The sequence below is a fragment of the Ascaphus truei genome, chromosome 5, assembly GCF_040206685.1.
Source record: "Ascaphus truei isolate aAscTru1 chromosome 5, aAscTru1.hap1, whole genome shotgun sequence".
Taxonomy (NCBI): Eukaryota; Metazoa; Chordata; class Amphibia; order Anura; family Ascaphidae; genus Ascaphus; species Ascaphus truei.
Window position 1 is genome coordinate 294,406,553 of NC_134487.1, and position 21,381 is coordinate 294,427,933.

General features: G+C 40.7%; 1 protein-coding gene across 1 annotated transcript in view; it reads left to right on the top strand.

Moving 5' to 3' along the window:
- Positions 1-18,396, top strand: part of SMC1B (structural maintenance of chromosomes 1B) — a 40,674-nt gene extending 22,278 nt beyond the window's left edge. Inside the window, exons 14-25 of the mRNA XM_075602745.1 lie at positions 5-121; positions 2,395-2,501; positions 2,969-3,110; positions 3,563-3,708; positions 7,665-7,818; positions 8,210-8,305; positions 11,822-11,978; positions 12,914-13,068; positions 14,184-14,335; positions 15,127-15,196; positions 16,231-16,341; positions 17,562-18,396. Of these exons, the coding sequence (XP_075458860.1) occupies positions 5-121; positions 2,395-2,501; positions 2,969-3,110; positions 3,563-3,708; positions 7,665-7,818; positions 8,210-8,305; positions 11,822-11,978; positions 12,914-13,068; positions 14,184-14,335; positions 15,127-15,196; positions 16,231-16,341; positions 17,562-17,648 (1,494 nt within the window). The 3' untranslated portion in view covers positions 17,649-18,396. The remainder of the gene's footprint in view (positions 1-4; positions 122-2,394; positions 2,502-2,968; positions 3,111-3,562; positions 3,709-7,664; positions 7,819-8,209; positions 8,306-11,821; positions 11,979-12,913; positions 13,069-14,183; positions 14,336-15,126; positions 15,197-16,230; positions 16,342-17,561) is intronic.
- The last annotated feature ends 2,985 nt before the right edge of the window (positions 18,397-21,381 follow it).

Here is a 21,381-nt window from a genome sequence, read left to right on the forward strand (position 1 = left end):
AAAGGAAAAATCCAGACTGGACAGTGAGTTGGCAAATGTTGCTTCTCAGCTTACTATGTTGGGAGAAGAACTTGAAAGCAGAGCATTGAAAATTGAAGATATTCAGCAGCAAATGAATAAGGTGAATATACAGGTTTTGTATTTTAACAGTGAAAATCTTTTAATTTACATTTAGGTCTATTTTGTAGCTTTTTATCAAAGTGGGTACATTCTAGTTATTAACTTAACATATATGATACCCCCCGTACTGGTCTACTAAGGCAGGGGAGCCCAAACTTTTGCTGCTGCGCCCCCCTGCCTTGCCTCCTCTGGTACTCGCACCCCCCCCCCCCCTGATGCAGTGTCAAATGACGCCACGGCTTCATGTGACCCATAGTGTCTTTTGCCGCGGCGTGTGCCATCACATGACCCCGTGGCGTCATTTGACGTCACGGAGACGAGTCCTGACGCTGGCAGAGTCAAGGTAAGTTGATGTTGCAGAGGCCTCACGCAATCCCCTAGCATTTAATTGAAATGCCTTGGAGAAGAGCGCGGGGCCTCTGCAACCGCTGCGCCCTCCCAGAAAAATCTTGCGCCCCGCACTTTGCACAACCCTGTACTAAGGGTTTGCCTTCTGAACTCAGCATGGGTTATACATTATATTACTAGTTTTTTATTCTACTGGGGAAAATGTAGGGTACTGTAGTTACCATCTGTGGTCTACCAGGTGCGTTGGGCTCCATTTTGAGGGCTAAAACGGGTTAATATCTGAAGATAATGATGGATTAAGAGTTGCCTCTCATATGACATGTAAAGGAGTGCCCCCTCTTATCAGCCAGTTTGAGCTGGGAGTTCAGTTAGACTTCTTCTGAGTTCTCATTTTTTTTGAAGTTATGAGTTAATGTTCCCATTAGAAAATGTTGAAGCAATTACAAGTTGAAGGCTGGCTCAGTTAGGGATTAGCTAGAGAAAGAAATAGGAGGAATTAATTACTGTGACATAGACCATCCCCAAGGAACACCCTGGTGGGGAGTTTGGGGACAACAAGGAAATTCCACGAAAGTACTGTATACCTAGAAAGTTCAGGAGACAGCGCTGATCCAAGTCTGCAGGAATATTTCCCATTCCAGTGGTTAAGTTGGGTTTTAAAGTTGCCTGTGTCAAAGAACTCGTGGTTTGTGTTACCTGAAAGTTATTTATTTTATTTTTTTCTTTAATATATATTGTTAGTCCTCTTTACATGTAGTAGTCCCTGTACCATAGAGACAAACCACCACCCCTCAGGTACACCTATACACCTGCATGAGTGGTTGCCTGATACCAATACCTACACTGTGTGGCCCCCATGGCTGGTACAATTGTGGCTACATATAGGACAGGTCAAATAATGTATACAGAATGGATTTGGGTGTATCTTTGGAAAACCATACACTATTTTTTCAGAATTATCTGAGCTTTGAATTGATGGTGAATACAGTATGTAGCCATGTGACCAGAATCACAATATAACATTTGATATTGCTATCCAGATTGTGTGTTTGTGAGCTACAGTACGTCAATTTATCTACTTTAAAAATTATGTGTACATAACGAATAGACGATACTGTTCTGTGGCTAACAAAATGCTTTTATTTGTGCAAGCTTTAGAGATACACTGATCTCTTCTTCCGGCGATGTTACAATGGATAAAGCAAGAAAGGTTTTTTCTTAAAAACAGTGCATCTTGGAATGTATCTGACCTCCCCCCTGTGCAGTATGCGATTTATGACTTAAGGTGTTAAATGGTCCCGGAATATGTGTGTGTGTGTGTGTGTGTGTGTGTGTGTGTGCGTGCGTGCGCGTATGTATGTGTGTATAAAAAAAAAAATTGCCAGAGATGTTTTGTGGGTCCGAAAGTGACGTTTGACATGTTGTTTTATTTATGTAACTATAGTGACTACTGTATATAAGACCTCTATGCGCAAATTGTTGTATATTTTCTGAAATGGGACAAACAAATCTTAGGATGGGCCACTTTGAGGTATCTTACAGAGAATGACTACACATTATTCCTAAAATATGGAGTACCCCTAATAAAAACAATAAATGAGTGTACTGAGGCCCCTCCCCGCCCCCCTGGATGGGCCTAGTAATACTTTTCATCATGATCATGCAAGGTAAGATTTGTGCATTTACTATTTCCTGGTCATGCAATGAGAAGTGGGATGTTACAATACTTGTACTTCTCATGAAGGTGAAGAGTTCCCTATAAGCAAGAGGAGGTTCACACCGTTAAACTTTGAGACTTGTGTGAACATCATCACTGCCCCCCCTCCTCCCCATACAGAAAATAAAAAATGCAAGATAAATATACAATGGGATATTCAGGTGGTGTGTAGTATTTTTAAGAACATATTGCACCCTTGTTTATATAAGGTAGAGGATAAAGTGTTCAAGGAATTCTGCGAGGAGATTGGCGTCTCTAACATTCGTGAATACGAGGAAGAGCATGTAAAGCAACAGCAAGAAACTGACAAAAGAAGGTATGCAATTTGATGATTTAGACACTAAACATTGCATTTGAACCCATTTATTGATCAGGCCATTAAGTTTGGTAGGATATAATCCAATCTACTGTCAACTTGTACAGCATCAAAACAACTTGTACTAGATCTTTTAGTTGAGCAGAAAGTATGGAAAGTCATTTTTGAATAGTTGATCTTCGAGTTCTGTCTTGTATCGAGATTACAACTTGGTTATTTTGCCCTCTATAATTTGTTTTATAACTAATACATATCGAAGCATTAATTTCTTTATTACATTTTCATGTGGACCTGGCCTTAACATATTTTGAGCTATTGATGTAACCAATGTTATGGGCTGCATTAATATCACAACATAGTACATATTTTCAGTAGGACCCAATAGTCATGTCATAATAACGTGTCTGTACTGAACACCTTTTGGTTTCAACTCCGATTACTTTTGTTTGATATTTAATTTTAAATAGATTGGAGTTTGAAAATCAGACGACTCGACTTGGAATTCAACTGGAATACAGTCAAGGGCAACTTGAAAAAGAAATAAGAAAGATACAAAAATTAAAGGAGACCTTGGTTAAAGATGAAGGAGAAATTGTCAAGCTAAAAAAGGTACGTGCTATCTATACTGTAACCAAGTGATTAACCGTCGAAGGAAATGTGTAGTTGATACCTCATTAGCATGTTTGAGATTTTCTCATGAAAACCATCTCCAGTTCTGTGCCGCTCTGCAATGTATTCCCAAAGTGAGGGAGACACAGGAAACTAAGCTTGGAAACGTGATATGAAACCACACTTTCTTTAAGGCATACAAGTACTACTCCAATATCAAAGAAAGTTATAGTGCTATGTTTTTTATGTTTATTTACAGTTGTTATAGAGCTATTTTTGTATTTTAATAGGAAATGTCCATTGGGTTTCTAAAAATTACATCAGCTCTAAAAACATAACCGTAAAATATTGATGTGGTGTAGTTTTTCGAAAGCCAAAGCAAAACAGAGCACAAGTTAGACAAAAAGTTGTGGTAAATTCAGAATCATTTAGATCTGATTGATCCAATTCAGGATGAAGATCGAGTCCTACGATTAGTGGATGAAGCTATGACAGAGCAGCAGCAATTCAAAAACCTTTGTACATTGAAGAAATCTGAGGTTACCGATGCCCAGAGGCTAGTTGATGAAACACGAAAGAAACTCTTAAATATCAATAGGTAATGAAACATTCCTTTTCTATCGAATTAGATATTTTATTTTTTAGCAGAAATCCCTTTTATTGTTTTTATTACAGGATTGAAACTGGGGAATTCCCAGGTCCCGATATACTTACCGGTAAAGTGGCTGCTTCTTATTGGGCCAAAATATGGCACCCATTTTGTTTCCCATTGAGGGGGATATAAACCCGGTAACTTTACTTATAATAAATAAGAAATCTAGTAAACCAAATCCTGAATGGTAAAATCTGTGTCAAAGGGTGTCGCACTGGGAATCGTAAAACAAGCTAGAGAAACCAAAATTTTAAGGACACCTACGTGACAAAACGGGTAGCTGGGCTGCTAAAAATATAGGTTAAGCTCGTCCTGCTGGAACTCCAGCTTGGATCATCACGGCTGGCAATTGCAGCCGTAGGCACTCCTCTGATTGGCCAATCCTTATCTCCCACTCGCTCTTGTCACGATTGTCAAGTGGTCAGACCTGTGGCCGCGCCGGCCTCGTCTGTGATTGGCCCATTCGTCTTTCCCGCAGCTCTATTTGGCTGAGCACGTTCATACATGAATTAAAAAGGGGGGTGAATCTATATATATGAGGCTGCTCCAGAGTTCTAGGTTATCCGTGGTTATTCTTGGTGAGCAGAGACTAGCTGGAAATACGAGCCGGCAGTGTTCCAAGGCTTTTGGACCTATTGAGACGATCTTATTTGCAGGAGACATCCTGGGTAAGTTTGCTTCGACTGCGCCCTGCACGTGTAGGAGGGGCCCCCTGCAACCTCCCCATTTGCCCAAGTAAGCTATTTAAGCTAGCGCCCAGTACCTAAGGAGGTAGGATCGTCCCTGCAACACCTTCATTGATATGGGTAAAATCTTCATTGTTATGTGGATACTGCAGGTGAATCAACCCGAAAATAGGGAAATAATAAATATGTATAGTGAGGTCCGTTTGGCAACAAAATATATGTGCAAAACCAACCCAATAGCTACACTCCAATGAGGTCAGGGTGAAACAGGCATTTTGGATAAGGCTCCTTTTGACTTGAAACTGCTCTCTAGTTCCAAATCTTTTCTTGCAGTATTTCACTGAGAAATAAGATAGAGAGCAGTACATAGAATATTGTACATAGTAGCAACAAGTACAGCGCAATCCGATACAACGCGGATCCACTTATAACGCGATGCAAGCGTGGCTCCCAATTGTTTTGTAAAATAATGTGGATTTTTTCTTCTGAACACGTGATATACATATATACAGCATATACAGTACCATGCAGATCTTCCTACCATGCTGTTTTCCGATGCCACCTTCCCCTGATTCCCTCTACTCTGCCTCCCACCCCAGGCCAGATCTAGTCTTACCTGTGTCCTGCAGGGGTGACCAGGGCTTGTCATGTCCCAGGTGGCAGGGAGCTAGATATCTCTAGCTGCTCCTGTTGTCAACATCCACAAAGACTAAATAGGCGAGCACAGGGTGAATATTCTGAGTTTCCAGTTAGATGCAACAAAATAGGAAAGTGCTGGTGATTATAACATGAGGTGTAATTCCTGGAACAGCATACACAGCATGGTGCTCAAGGGGTAAATAACCCAGTGAAAGCACTAGTGCTGGTACAGAGGGACTGGATATTTATAGATATATATATATGTGTGTATAGATACTATTCACTCGGCCCTGTATGAGTGCCAGGTCCTTCAAGGGTTTCTTTACAGTTGGTTCCCGTTTCCTCCGTGCAGTTTGAAGTTGTCAGCTCCCTTGGACATGTAAAGCAGGAAATCCTCCCCCGCAATCTGGGTAAATGTAGAGAGAGAAGGTTAAGTGAAATAACAATGATTTATTTCAACACTCACAACTCTGCAATTACACAAATAAAAGTCCACATCAGCAACAGCAGGTCTCGTCTCGGCTTCAGTAGCAGGGCTGGGACATCAGCTGGGCGAGCACCTACGGATGCCTTGTGTGGACCAAAAAGAGCTACGCGTTTCGCCATGAACCAGCTTAGTCAGGCTCATTGATCAAGGAGCCTGACGAAGCCGGTTCACAGCGAAACGCGTAGCTCTTCATTGATCAATGAGATATATAGGTATTTCACTGTGTATTTTTGTCATATTGGATGTAGCGTTGGGCTTCTTTGTTTTTTTGTTGTATACATTTAGCCATACCCACTAGCACTCCAATTGACACTTATATACATATATATATTATGTGGTAATTTTTGGGGTTCCTTAGAGCTTGCTGGGTATCTGTGTGTTTATTGAATGGGGAGTGTGTAAGAAGTGGGTGTGAGCAGGGTGTACCCCTCAAAAAAAAAATCCCCCCACCGGTCTATATTCTAGTTTATCTTAAATTCATATGTATTGTTATATCTATATAGCGCCAACAGGGTATGCAGCGCTTTACAAAACTACAAAAGTAAATAAAGTACAAACAATGGGGGATAAGTGCAGCAAGTAATGCCAACATAGGGCCAAGGAAGGCCCAGCCCAAAGAGCTTACAATCTAAGTGGTATGATGGGGGAGATACAGTAGGAGTACAAGTGCACTTGTAAAGTGCAGTTAGGAAGTTGAAGTGCATCTGGAGTCAGTAGAGAGTGCGTAGATTATTTAAGATGCTGCTTTTGAAGGTGAATTTTCAGCTGGGCCTTGAAAGCAGAAAGTGAAGGTGCTTCACATACATTGAGTGAGAGAAAGTTCCATAGATAGGGAGAAATTAGTGAAAAATGTTTTAGACTTGAGACGACTGTAGAAGTAAAAAGTGCAAATATGACAATCTTGGCTTGAGTTGAAAGTAGGGTTGCCAGGTGACTTCTCCAAAAATAGTGGACACAATGGTAAAAGATGTGACACCCCCCCCCCCCTAATACATATAAAATTCTGACTTACCTTGGGAATGGTATCAGGCCCGGTGACTGCTGGGGGCTCGGCAGCCAGACAAAGTACAGTAGTTGCCGCTGGGCCTGGCTCTCCCTCAGCTGCAGGCCTTTCCCTCACTTTGTTCCATACCGAGCGTCTGATGCTGGCGCGCATGGGGCCTCCCTCTCATGCCGGCACGCACCGGAAGCTGAACCCAGCTTACTTCTGGCGTGCGCCAGCATCAGACGCTCAGCATGGGACAAAGTGAGGGAAAGGCCTGTAGCTAGAGGAGAGCCAGGCCCGGCGGCAACTGAAATTATTAGAAAGACAGCAGAAAGATTTCAGGTCAGAAGCAGATGCGGGAGGTGATTTGGGCAGCAGCATTTTGAATGGATTGTAATAGAGAGATGTGTGAGGCAGGGAGGCCAGATAAAAGAATGTTGTAGTAATCAATATGGGAAAGAACACGGCATGCATTAGTATTTGTCATCTATTTATTTCACGGAAGACTTCTTTTTACGCTTTTTCTTTTGATGTGTTATTACATAGTGTTGGTTTTGCATTTTATATTTCATATTAATTAGCATTGCCATACGCTGTTAACATACATACAATATTATCATAATAGCTAGTAATAAAACATATTTTTCTCCTTTTCATCAAACTATGTCAGTGACATATTACATATGTTGACTTTGATTTTTTTAAAAATACATGCTACTTAAGGCAGTTTCAGATACCAGTCATGTTATATTTTTGGTGATAAGACTAAAAATGATAACAAGTGATCATTATGTTGGATTTCTGCTAATATTACAGTTTGAAGGGAAACCCCACCAACAAAACCATGCTTCACAATCCTTGAGCTGTGTTTCATTTTATCGTAGTTAGCCATGTTTCACATTTGGATGGGATATGTGATATAATAAAGCCAATATGTATGCAGGTCATATGCATTGTTTATACACAATACTTGTAAGCTCTTTAAAAGACTGTAAAATATAATTAAATAAAGACTGGTTTCTGAATTTTCAGGATGCAGGTATCAACTTATTTTTGTTTTCTTTTGTCATGTGTTTTAAATGTATATGTTTTTTTTTTTTGGTAGGGAAATGGGAAAGATGCAAAAAGAAACCATGAAAGTTGAAACCTTGATAGAAGAAAGAAAATTAGAAAGGCACAACTTGCTTCTGGATTGCAAAGTACAAGATATGCACATAAATCTCCTTTTGGGATCATTAGAGGATATCATTGAAATAGAGGTAGAGCAATGCTGCACAAAACCACAATCCAAAATGTGTACCAAATATTTTACAGTATTTAAAATTTATATTTTTTGGTAGTATTCATTATTTCTTCCGATTCTGCAATACTTTTATTTATGTTTCATATAAGGGTATTATTGAGGTTTCGGTAGACATTTGCTGTAATGCTTAAATGTGAATTTGTTTTTTTCCTTTTATCCATTCTGAAATGTCAAATATTACCCTACACACACACAGCATAGAGGTTCATAGGCAGCAATATAGTATGTTCATATTTTAAATGGCAAACTATGTTTACAAATATCCAATTGCGTTAACGTTTTAGCTTCTATCTACATTTAATGCTAGCAAGGATATTTTTATTTAGTAGTGCCCTATTTTACAACAGGAAACAGAAGTTGAAAGTACGCAAGCGACTACACAGGTCTATGAAAGAGAGGGGAACATTCACATAGACTATAGTGAACTTCCAGAACATCTAAAGGTAAACAACTTTATCTTGTGTATTCATTGAGGTGTATTATCTTTGTGAAACTTCATCTGTACACTTCTTTTTGTCACGTTCTGAAACCTATAGTGGCATATTTATTCAAACTGGAATTATGTGAAGCAATTAAAAAAATTCCACAAGAAATATATTATATCTTAAAAACCGATTTCTAAAATTGTATTTACCTGTTAATCCATTAAAATATGTATACTATACCATTCAATTTAGGAACAAGGAGAGGACCAAGAGGAACAGACGGATTCCCTTTCCCCTTCACCCCCCACCCTTCTTTTTTTTCTTTCTTGATTTGTACTTTGTTCAATGCAAGTTTTACAATATAACATTGTTACCTCATTGGAAGTCAATTATATACGTTGCTGTATGATGTTAAACTTCAATAAAAATCTGAGTAAAAAAAAAAAATTATACTATACTAATGCGTATTTACACGATCATTCAGCCACTGTACATTCATCATTTTGGGCAATTATATGAAGCTTTGTTTAGGCCCAGATCTTTGCCATAAACATTCTTGACCTGCAAGTGTGGAATAGTTGCTGTTCATATTGTTTTGATTATGATAGCTCACTGCTAATCCACATGGTGTTGAGTTTTTAGCTACAGGTAAGTAAATGGTTATAATGTCCAATATCAACTTCCAGACACACACAGCCCCTGTAAGCTCAGAACCCAAATTCCACCACATCTACTATATATTTCTCAAAGTGTCCTATGTGTCGTCTGTCTGTCTGTCTGTATGTATGTGTCTCCCTCCCTGTGTCCCTAGCGGCAATCAGATTGGCTCCCTTGGTCCACCCCCGCACACCTCTCATTGGCCGGTCACACACACACACACACCACCCCCCCCCCTCTGTCCGTCCGTCCCCCATCACGTGCGCCGCCCTGCACCGGCTCCGGACGGAGGGGAAGCGCGGCCCTCCTACCCCAGCCGTTCCCTTACCTCCCCGGCGCTACCTCCCCCTCAGGTAAGTCACTGCGCGTCCCGCCTCAGCCTCAGGCCCACTGCGCGTCCCGCCTCAGCCTCAGGCCCACAAAGGGCGCTTCCTACCGCCGCTCAGCCGGACGGCACATCGGGGGACCAAGCGGGCTCCGGGGGGGGGGGGCGCGAGTTACGGGGAACGGGGGTGGGGGAGCGCGAGTCACGGGGAACAGGGGGGGAGCGCGAGTCACGGGGAACGGGGGGGAGCGTGAATCACGGGGAACGGGGGGGAGGGGCAAGCCGCGAGTCACGGGGAACGGGGGGGGCGAGTCACGGGGAACAGGGGGGGGCGAGTCACGGGGAACGAGGGAGCGACCACCCGCCGAACCAGGAGGGGGGGGAAAACACATACATAAATTATGACAATACATAAGCCCACTGCTCTCCATCCCCCTCCCCCACTCCCCTTTCCCCCCACTCCCCCTCCCCCACTCCCCTTTCCCCCCCCCTTCCTCCTCCCCCACTCCCCTTCCCCCCCCTCCCCCACTCCCCTTTCTCCCCCCCCACTCCCATTTTCCCCCCCACTCCCCTTTCCCCCCCTCCCCCACTCCCCTTTCCCCCCCCCATCCCCCACTCCCCTTTCCCCCCCCACTCCCCTTTCCCCCCCCCACTCCCCTTTCCTCCCCCCCACTCCCCTTTCCCCCCCACTCCCCTTTCCCCCCCCCACTCCCCTTTCCTCCCCCCCTCCGCTCCCCTTTCCTCCTCCCCCTCAGCTCCCCTTTCCTCCCCCCCTCAGCTCCCCTTTCCTCCCCCCCTCCGCTCCCCTTTCCTCCCCCCCTCCGCTCCAATTTCCTCCCCCCCTCCGCTCCCCTTTCCTCCCCCCCTCCGCTCCCCTTTCCTCCTTTCCTCCCCCCCTCCGCTCCCCTTTCCTCCCCCCCTCCGCACCCCTTTCCTCCCCCCCTCCGCTCCCCTTTCGTCCCCCCCTCCGCTCCCCTTTCCTCCCCCCCTCCGCTCCCCTTTCCTCCCCCCTTTCCTCCCCCCCTACGCTCCCCTTTCCTCCCCCCCTACGCTGCCCTTTCCTCCCCCCCTACACTCCCCTTCCACTTACGCCCTCCCCTTCCCCTCCCCCCCTCCGCTCCCCTTCCCCTCCCCCCCTCTGCTCCCCTTCCCCTCCCCCGCTCCCCTTCCCCTCCCCCCTCCTCCTCCCCTCCCCCCTCCTCCTCTTCCCCTCCCCCCTCCTCCTTCCCCTCCCCCCTCCTCCTCTTCCCCTCCCCCCCATCTCCTCTTCCCCTCCCCCTCCTCCTCTTCCCCTCCCCCTCCTCCTCCTCTTCCCCTCCCCCCTCCTCCTCTTCCCCTCCTCCCCTTTCCCTCCCCCCTCCTCCCCTCCCCCCTCCTCCCCTCTCCTCCCCCCTCCTCCCCTCCCCCCTCCTCGCCCCTCCCCCCTCCTCCCCTCCCCCCTCCACCCCTTTCCCTCCCCCCTCCTCCCCTTTCCCTCCCACCCCCCTCCTCCCCTCCCACCCCCCTTACCTGCCGCCACACACAACTGCTGCCTCCCGCCCCTACGCACCGACATCACTGACCCACCACCTCACACCCTAGCAGGACCCCCACTCACAGACAGCATTCACAACCCACGCGCCACCCGCCGCCTCACACCCTAGCAGGACACACGCCTCACATTTTTACATCTGTTATGTCAACAAAATATACATTGTATTGTGGTGTGTTTACAATAAACCATTTTTAAACAACATCGTATTACATTTTATTCCATCTTTTCAACATTATTATCCAACCTTTACAACAAATAGTCATCTATTGTTCCACAATTTATAAATAATACTACCTATTACGCATTTACATCCCGGGCAACGCCGGGTCTCTCAGCTAGTCATAAATATTTTTGTGCTACTCGGATTGTAACCTTATGTATAGAACAAAAGACAGAAATCCCCAGTGCTACATCTAACTTGACAAACTATATAGTTAAATACTTATCTGTATATCTTCTCATAAGCAAGGGTCATTTAGTTTAATTCTTTGACTAAAGTATTTTAAGCCTATAACTATCTCACGGTATGGCCCATCTGTATGTCCTAATACTGCTGCACATGCAAAAAGCTCCCATAACCTTTCTAATGGAGGGAGAGCTGTTTTAATAGACTGGTCATTCACAAGTGCTTAGGAAGAACTGCCATTACAAAGGTGGTATAGGTGAGCTCAAGTTGGATGTAGCACTAAGCCTTTTTGTCTTTTGTTCTAATATGAAATTCACCACATAGGTTTTGTAGAATAACAGACAGTAAGATTTTCTAAAGTTGTGCTTCTAAATTAAAAATTACACTTAATGCAAAGGGATGAATGTATCTATAAATTTGCCATGACTAGTTATTAGTATACCAAGTAAATACAAGTAACCTCTTAGAAATAGCAGCTCAAGACTAAAGATGGGCGAATGTGTCGAAATTCAAACAGCCTGTTCTGTTATTTTTTATCCATTCATGTACCTGTTCAGTAGATTAAAATCATATTTGACACGAGCAAACCGTTTTTTGTTATTTTTCAAACAGAACCTACAATCTGATAAGGAGGTAACTGCTGAACTCATGAAACTGCGTCAAGAAGGCATCACACAAGAAAATGCTTTACTCAAAACTGCTGCTCCAAACTTAAAAGCACTGGAAAAACTACAAAATGTTAGGGACAAGTTTCAAGAAACTGCAGATGGTAACATAAGTCTTGCACAATATGCTAATTACAGTGTTTTTTCACTGCTATTTTTCAGAACCCATAATGTTTCATCGTTGAATAAAAGAGTAGAATTGTCTGGTAATTCTTTGTTAAAACCGTTCATAGTCGGGCACTTGACTGAACATGCTGCAATAATGAACACTACAATACAACACGATGCTGTCTAAACACTTAATAGTGTTGCCAGTTAATCCTCCAGTTTAACAAAAGTTACATACAAATACATTTGAAGACCTTAAATAACCTACGGTGAAACTTTTAATATGTGGTATTACTGCTACATTTCTGCAATACTGATATGCCCAGCACCAGAGTTATACAAGTTATTGGATGTTGTTTAGCCCACAACTTTGCCAGCGTATCTATCTCTATCATACAGCATGTAGCATCTGCATTTTAAAAACATGTATCCCTTTACCCCCTCCCCTCCTCATACAATGTAAGTGAGGATGAGCAACAAATGGAAGTTCTTTGTGGCTGTACTATTCAGTGAGGCAGGGTAAAACCTGTCTAGTGTTTAGAATATAGAGAAATTTGCATCCAATTCATAGTAAAATAGACTTATTCATTTTCATATATTCTAAAAGTGAATGGTATGATAAGTTTGTCTAAATGATCTGAGAAATTACTAATTAACAATGTACTTTTGGTCTGTGGGAAGACAGATCATTGAAGTTATTGCAGGTTAGACTCTGCTCTAATATCTCCAGTGGTCACTACCTTGACCAGTACAAGTAATGTATACTGTATATCTAAAACCAATTCAAATGCACGGAAACCTGACTTGAAGTCACTAAGAAAGTGTTTTAGCATAAGCTAGGTCATATAAGGAACATCACAGTGAGCTAGACGTTGCCAGTTGCCATTCTTTACTCTTCAACATTAAATTCAATGTGTTTATTTTTTCATAGCTTTTGAGGCCAGCAGAAAGAAAGCCAGGCTGTGTAGGCAACAATTTGAGCAAGTGAAGCACAGGAGATATGAGCTTTTTAGCCAGTGTTTTGAGCATGTTTCTATAGCTATCGATCAGATCTACAAGAAGCTCTGCAGAAATGCCAGCGCCCAGGTTTGCATGATTTCACTTGACTTTGAAGCAAGGTTTCGTGTTGCACAGTAATTGTATTTAAGTGCAGGCTAAATGGCATCTTGTGTGTAATGTGCTTCCAAGAGTTTTACATTTGAACAGTCTTATATGGATTAGCCGTGTCCTGTAGTTAGCAGGGTTGTTACGCCTAATTGTCATCTTGGGTTTAGGTAGGTTTATATTCCAACTGGGAAGCATACAACTGTTGCAGAATATAACCTGGTAATGTTCTATCTGGACTGGGGATTTAAATGTAGGTTTACATGTCTACACTGAAAATGTAGCCAATAAAGAATATCACTTGTGAATACATTCACATGTCTTAGACAGGTCTGCAACCCTGCCTTTCAACCATTATCACCAAGCATACAGTGCTACCACTGCAGCAAGGGATTCTGGGAAATGACATGCAAATGAGCACAAAAATGTAAAAAGACTAGGTTAAGAAAGTGTTAATAAAATGATAAAGATAAGATATTCACTTTGAATATCAGGCGTTTCGGGTTCCGTTCCATGGATAGCATGTTATACGCTATATATTCTGTTGCCCAGTGCATACTACAACCATTTAGTGGGAACCGAAGAAAATCTACTTAAGTATACAGGTGCCCCAGATGAGGGTTCTGTATGGGGTAACTGAAATCTCTTAATATCCTCAACCCTATTAACGTTTACTTAAGTATTCCCCTGCTTGACTTTCTCCAAACATGAGTAGCAGTTCAAACTACTCAAAGAATCAGGAGACCAAAAACCATATGTACTCTACTTTATTTATTAAGAATGATACGAAACATTTTTTTTTCTGGGGATGCAGTATGATGTATAGTTTACGTGGCAAGAATGTTCAAATATACGGTTATTTTTATTTTAAGACCATTTTTAGTCGTCATGTTGACATAATCTACTTTATTACCATTACAAGTCATTACCAAGAAGTTAATATCTTTACACTTTGGGATATTTTAGTTATGACATGCCCACTTGTTTGAATCCTCTATAAAAAATATATTATTACCGTCATTTGATTTAAACTGCTAGATGAGCATTTGCAACCAATAAATTTGAATACGGGTTAACATAATATTTCTGTGTTTCAGGCATTTCTTAGTCCTGAAAATCCAGAAGAACCCTATCTTGAGGGAATCAGCTATAATTGTGTAGCTCCTGGAAAACGTTTTATGCCAATGGACAACTTGTCTGGCGGAGAAAAGTCGGTGGCAGCTTTGGCCCTTGTGTTTGCAATACACAGGTAAGACAGAGATCGTAATTTATCAAAGTCTCACCGCAGCAAAACGGGGGCAAAAAATGTCACCAGATTGATGGTGGAAAACATTCATGTAAACCATTGGAGGACCTTTACTAGATGTGGTGTAGTAGTACTTTGAATTCGTTTTGCAGCTGGGAGACTGATAAATATCTGCTAACGTCTGCAGGAGACATCGGCCAGAAGTGGGTATTGAAATATGGTCAGTATGACCAAGGCCCATGAATACATAATGAAGCTTTGTTTCCTATTTTTAAATAATTAGAAATTACGTTACGGTACTTTGTACTAAAGCCCCGATACTCTCTTCTATTTCATCTTTGGAATGTCTTCATAACAGAAACTGTAACGTTGAGTTTAGTGCATTGGCAAGATGGAAATGTGATCCTTTTACACAGCAGGCAGCTTCTAATATACCGTAGTAAAATTGTAGGAAGAGCCAGCGAAATTAAGGGCCTCAATTCTATAACCCCAGTCATGTCAGTATATACACTGGAGCTGCATAATAGGTTTTGGAGGGGGTCCTACTACAGAGATACATTCAGGGTTATGGAGATTAAAAACAAGGGTTTGATTGGAGTTAGACTTCATTAAAATATTTTCCAGAAATCTTTGACATCTACCAGCAATTATGTTTTATGTGGTACACTTCGAGTAGTTTATTTTGCACTTCTGTTTGTTAAAAAAAGGTAATGATATTTACAATGGTACCCAACAAAAAAAGTAACTAAAACAAGTACAGTATGTTTGTTGAAATGTATTTTATTTTATTTTAGCTTCCGTCCAGCCCCTTTCTTCATTTTAGATGAAGTAGATGCAGCTTTGGATAACACAAACATAGGCAAAGTAAGTTACCTCTTGGAAATAGCACCTCAAAATTAGCAACATTCGATTCGCAGACAGATATTCATAGGCCCTATGGACAGTTAAAAATTCTGTCGATTGCTTCTGAAACCGCCATTATTTTCCCTTTGCGCGAGTCTCATAACATCCGCCAATTTGAATGTTGTAACATTCGATTCGGCCAGAACTGGCAGACCCTGAAATATGGATTTTGAGGGAGTGACCTATTTTAGTGTAATGCCAAATGAGATGTATATCTCTATATCTATAGATATAGACAGGGCTCGACAAATGAGTGATTTTACCCACTGTCGAGTCTTACCGGCAGTGTCATGGCAGCGAGGCGTCATTATGCCGCGCAGCGATTTTCACATTTTCATGAACATAATTTGATAAATGTTAAAACCATAATTATTAGTTTGACTGCACCCTTATTTGGCATATTTTTGCCATATATATAGGAATTTTTGTGCTCCATATTCAATTAGTGAATGTGGAGTTTTTGTAAATAAAATTGCTGGTATCTAATACTAATGTCATTTATCTAATATCGTATAAATGACTATACCAACAGTTATATATTGCAGTTGAACTATATAGTGTGTATAGATAACTTATTATATTTCTGTATCTCTGATTTGTGTATTTACAAATTGGCCATGGATCTATTATACCAATTCAATTTATTTGTTAACATGTTTGTTTTTCAATTAAAACCATTTTATAATAATTTATCACAACACTGAGTGCATTCATTAGGGACCTTTTCTCTTTGTGTTAAAGAGATTTTTGGAAAGAAACAAAGTCCTTGTAAAAGAAATATTGGGCACCCTGTTGTAACCATAATCATATTTCTTATATACATAAAATCATTCAGAATCCTACATGAAATCACCGAAACGGCCACCAATGTTAAATTTGAAATTGCTGTTGGCAATAAAACATTTTAATTTTCTGACGATAAGATATAATGGTGTTATAAATGGCATAATTGGGACATATGGTATGAACTCATATTGAAATCAGTATGTTTTTAGGTGACACGTTATATCAAGGAACAGTCAAGGGAACAGTTTCAAATGGTGGTTATTTCTCTAAAGGATGAGTTTTATTCCAGAGCAGATGCATTAATTGGAGTCTGCACACAGGTATGTTTACAGTCTGCGGACAGGCAGTATTATGCAGATCTGGCCCCATAAACCACCAGAGAAATTCCAAATATATTACCACCACCTAGTGATAAAATAAGCGATGACAAAGGCGCTCTGCCATATATTATTTTTTTAATATTTGCTGGGTGTATTTTTTTCATGTCTTTTATACCCAATAAAGAATGTAAAGCCTTAGACCAGTGGCTCATGTTTGTGGTAAAGCTTTCTTACTGACTCGCTATAATATTTGTAACGTATATTAGTACGAAACGACAAAAAACAGTATTGAGTCTGCTTCGATCATTACTCTATTGATGTAGCAGTAATAAAAAGACCCTGTTATTTCAGTCCATGTAGCATATTGTGAGCATGAGTATCAGAATTTTGATACTCAATGCTTGTTTCACCACATATAGACATTTATATATAGTAACCAGTCTGCTCATCACAAGTCCTTTTTCTCTTACATGTAATGTAACTTTGCAAGGTATAACCCCAAATATGAATTGCAGCTTAACTATTTAATACCAACATATCTGGTCACAATGTGTCATACGTTTTCATCACATGGCCCTGGCCTCTCCATTGGTATCCCTAAGCAGCAGAGGCATATATATTTCATTTATTCTGCGGTTCAGTGATAGCCAGAGAAAGGAGAAAAAATCATGATGCTCCATTTATGTAACAGGGGTCACCAGCCTGCTGGCCATTGTATTGTTCACCGAGCATCAGAAGGCCACTGAAAGGGTTAGGGGGGGAAAGTTTGGGCACAAGAAGTGTTTGCTTGTCCCAAGAAGAGTGCACAACAAAGAATAAAAAAATAAGTCTATCATCATTAACAAAATATATTCTGTTTAGAATATGTAGATGTTTGATTTCTATATTCAGATATGATATATATTTTCTGATTATCTACATATGTGTATATTTGTGTGAACTATAATGTTTTTGAGATCTCTAGGTCATACAAAAGTAGAGTCACTTTCCTGTGCGTTCAAGCACTGTAGGTCATAAGCCCTACTGGAAACCAAGGTGTTAAAGTACCATCACGTTGAGGGAAATTTGTTTACTCCTTACCAAATTGCAAGTTACTTATTTCTATTGTATTCCATCTGATATGCCATACACAATAGCCATAGACCAAAGCTTTCCCCTCTTAAACGGTCATCTCTTGGATAACACATGTATGACATCTTTAACACTTTCTTGCCTTTTAGGCAGACGAATGCTATTTTAGTCATGTACTGACACTGGACCTTACTGTGTACGACGAAAGTGATGACCATGCCAGAAAAGATGAGTAGAGAAAATACATACAGTATGTCAATGTGTCTTGTTAAAATTGTTTATCTTTCATGCTGTTTATGTCAGGTTCTAAAATAAACTTAACTCAGGTTTTTCTTTAAAAGAGCAGTTCCTCCCTCTATTCTTCTCCCTCCTTATTATTTTATGGGTGGCAAGAAGGGGTCCCCAGAACTGAAACGTGTTCATTCCAGCTCCAGGGACGTCCTGGTTGACAAAATACATGCTGGGAAAGGTATCGCCAGTACCTGTATTTAAATCCCCCCGCGTCACTCAGGCCAATATGAGGAGGCAGGACCTGTGCTACCTAACCTGGTATCTGGGGGACCAGGAAGAAATAGCATGTTTCAGCTCCGGGGAGCCCCTGCTTCCCATCTGTGTATAAAAAGGGAAAAGAGTGGGGGGAACTACACCAAATATAAAATCAAGGCAACAAAGTTGTCACAAATGTATCCATGTAGTTTAGTTGATACTATATGAAGTTAATATTGATAACTAAAGCGCTATGAAATTGTAACAGTTAGTTTGGAGTCTGTTTTGTGTTACTGTACTTAAGAAAGAAGCTTGTTTACAACTGATATGCAATAAAATATGTTGGAGATTAGAGTGAAGATAAATGACTCTTTGAGATAAATAAAATCCAGGTTTGCATTGGTGTTGAACTAATTTGTTTTGTTACCTTGATATTCTAAACTTAGAAGACCTGTCTATTCTGTAATCAGCTGTTTGATAATAAAGAGCACTAAGAGATGTGGTTTTCATTTATTTATTTTTACTATTAAAAGGAGTTTCAAATTCACAGTTCAGCCATACCCCCTGAGCAAGAAAACTCAACTGAAGCAACATTGCAGCACAAGGGGACTCTGGGTTAGTTAATGCGCCACAATCGTTTGACGAAGTATTGGTGTCTGCCCCCTAGATCAAAAGGAAGCCAAAAGGAAAATAATAGAGGGAATAGAGGATACCCAATAACATTGAGCAAAGCTTTTTCCACATTAAATGTTGTATAAATCTTACACATTAGAATAATTTCTATGTGTTGGTGCTCTGCTATGACAACTGCATTTTTTTTTACAATGGAACCCCCCCACCCCCATTCTTCCAAAATGTAAACATTAATACAGGTGTGTCATTGTTCAATGAAAAACTACTGTACAATAAAAACTAGTGCCATAAGGGACCAATGAAACAAGGTTTCTCTGGGACTTCACATGTGGTCACTTTTTGCTGGGGGAAGAATATAAATGAACACGGTTGGAACATACTCAATAATAATAGATCAACCATTTGATCTAAAAACTAATACTGGATTTAAAATTGTAAAATTGTGAGGAACCAAGGTTAAAAAAAGCCCGTAATTATCTTCTATGCATGAGTTTGTTCATTTTATTACATGCTGATGAATCTTGTGGAGAAGGATATGCATATCGCTGGGGTGGAAATATACCTTTGAGTTTTCAATACATATGGAACTTCAGCAGTGTTCAGGGATTAAATGTAACTTATTTAAAATACAGCAAAAAATCGAATTTATAAAGCATAATTACTAATTATCAAGTCTGCTTTTCAATAGGTAATTAAGCAGGCTTCCCCTTGCTTGAGAAAATGTAATCACCTATGGAGGTAAAATCTTGCTGAACAAATGACAGATCACTTCACCACATAGAGTATGGGCAAAAATGTGTTGGTATTCATCGATACTCAAATACTATGTAAAGCGTGAAAGTGATGACTGGATCCTTCTTATATTGTTCATGATTGAGTGATATTGGCTAGAAGTAAATAATAGATATTAAATGTGACGTGTATTGTGGACGACATAATTACATTTCTATTGGTGTCTTGTTCTGTAGTATTGGCACTGCATGTTGGCATTGGCTTTAACCAAGGTCCTTTTAAAGCAGTAGAACCATTTACGTGGCATCTTAAACATACATTCACTCTTGGTCACAAATAAGAAGTATTGTTTTGGAAATGGTTTTGTTGGTGCTAGTCATTAGATTACTTAACGGAGAAAAGTATGCTGCTGTAATTCCAAACTTGTATTGCTCATGGTTGAGTAACAGATGTAGAAGATGTTATTGCACTATGCGCAAAACCGTGTGATTTTGCCACTCATGGTGCCATTATTTTGAAAATTGCCCAATAACTAGTTCAAACTCATGCCAGGGGGATGTGTTTTCCTGCAATAACGCCAGCTACATACATGAACATTTTTTTGAAAGTTCAAATAGGATTCTGGGGCTCCAGAGTGTTGTAACAGCAAAAAGCAAGAAAAAAAATGAAAAGACCAATTTTTCTAAATCATTTTCTTAAGAATTCTTAATAAAGTGTCCCATACATGTCCAAGTGAGGTCTAATTGAGAGGTAAGGTGCTTGGTTATAGGCAAAGTAATGACGATAGCTCCTATCTGGCTTTCCTCTCTGAGAGCATGCAACCTTAGGAATCACAATAGCGCAATGTATTCTGCTAAGCCATAATAGATGTATGCCTCAGACCCCCTTAGCAAATCAGTCCATTGAAATAAACAGAGGAACTCACTGTTGCTGTTTTATTTTCCTCTATTTCATGTGATAAAGACCGTATTGGGAGTCCTTAGGTGTGCAGTCCGCCAAAGTGCATAGATAAAACTAGAAAAAGATGTGAAGCACCACCGATTAAGAGAGGGTGACTCCAAAAAATAAAAGATTTATTCAATCATGTAAAACGGAGGCTGATACGAACCACCATGTTTTGCGCTAAGCGCTTTATCAAGTCGCCCTCTCTCTATTCATTGATCGTGGTGTGTTGCATCTTTTTCTACTTTACATAAATGAACATGAATATTTCTTCAAGATACACATGTAGCACACATTATTCAAACTTGCAAGCGATCACGCAAGATTTATCACAGCTTAATGCAAAGAAATGGAGCAGCCGGTATTTCAGACCTCAACGTGTTCAGAAAACCAGAAGCTACATCTGTACAACATTGGAGGATTTAATGAGGACGCCCCCTTCATGAGTTGCAGTGTCCGGAAGAATTGCCTGGACTCTTGGGACGCTGTCCCCATCTATCAGATAAGAACACAATGTATATTGCAGTGTCTAAAGACTGGATATTATTTAGTATATGGTAACCCGAAACTGGAGTGTTATTTAAGCTGGGAACCAGGTTAGTTGGCCAGCAACAGTTAGAAAGGCTTATGCTGCTGTATAGTTAGTTTCCCTAAAAGGGATAGGTTTTACTTTTATGGTTTAGTTGTGACAGGCTGTATAAAATATTGTCACTTATCTAAGAAATAACCACTGAAGGTTAGTGCCTCCAACATGTACCTGCACTACAGGTGTTGCTGGGGGTAGGTAAATATTTTACCGTGTGGGGGTAAATATAAATGTTTGTAGCTTATCACTTATGAGGTGTTTGGTCTGAGGAAGGGACCTTGTGTCCTGAAACATTACCTGTATTGACTCTGATGTATTAATACACTTGGAAGTCTTTTGACACTACCAAAATCTTTTGTGTGCTCCTTCTATTTTTGTGCTCATTACTTTTGTACAGAATATTTGAGCAGTTGAAATACTCAAAAGTAGAGCAATAATGCGGCAAAATAACCACCATATGTATCAAAGAACAAAGTCCCATTCAATGTAATAGGATTTTTTTTATTTGGGGCAGTTCTATTGCCCCAGAATTACTTCACTGTTGCCTTGATACATAGACCCCCAACCTTTGCAAAGACCTGAAGCTTAAT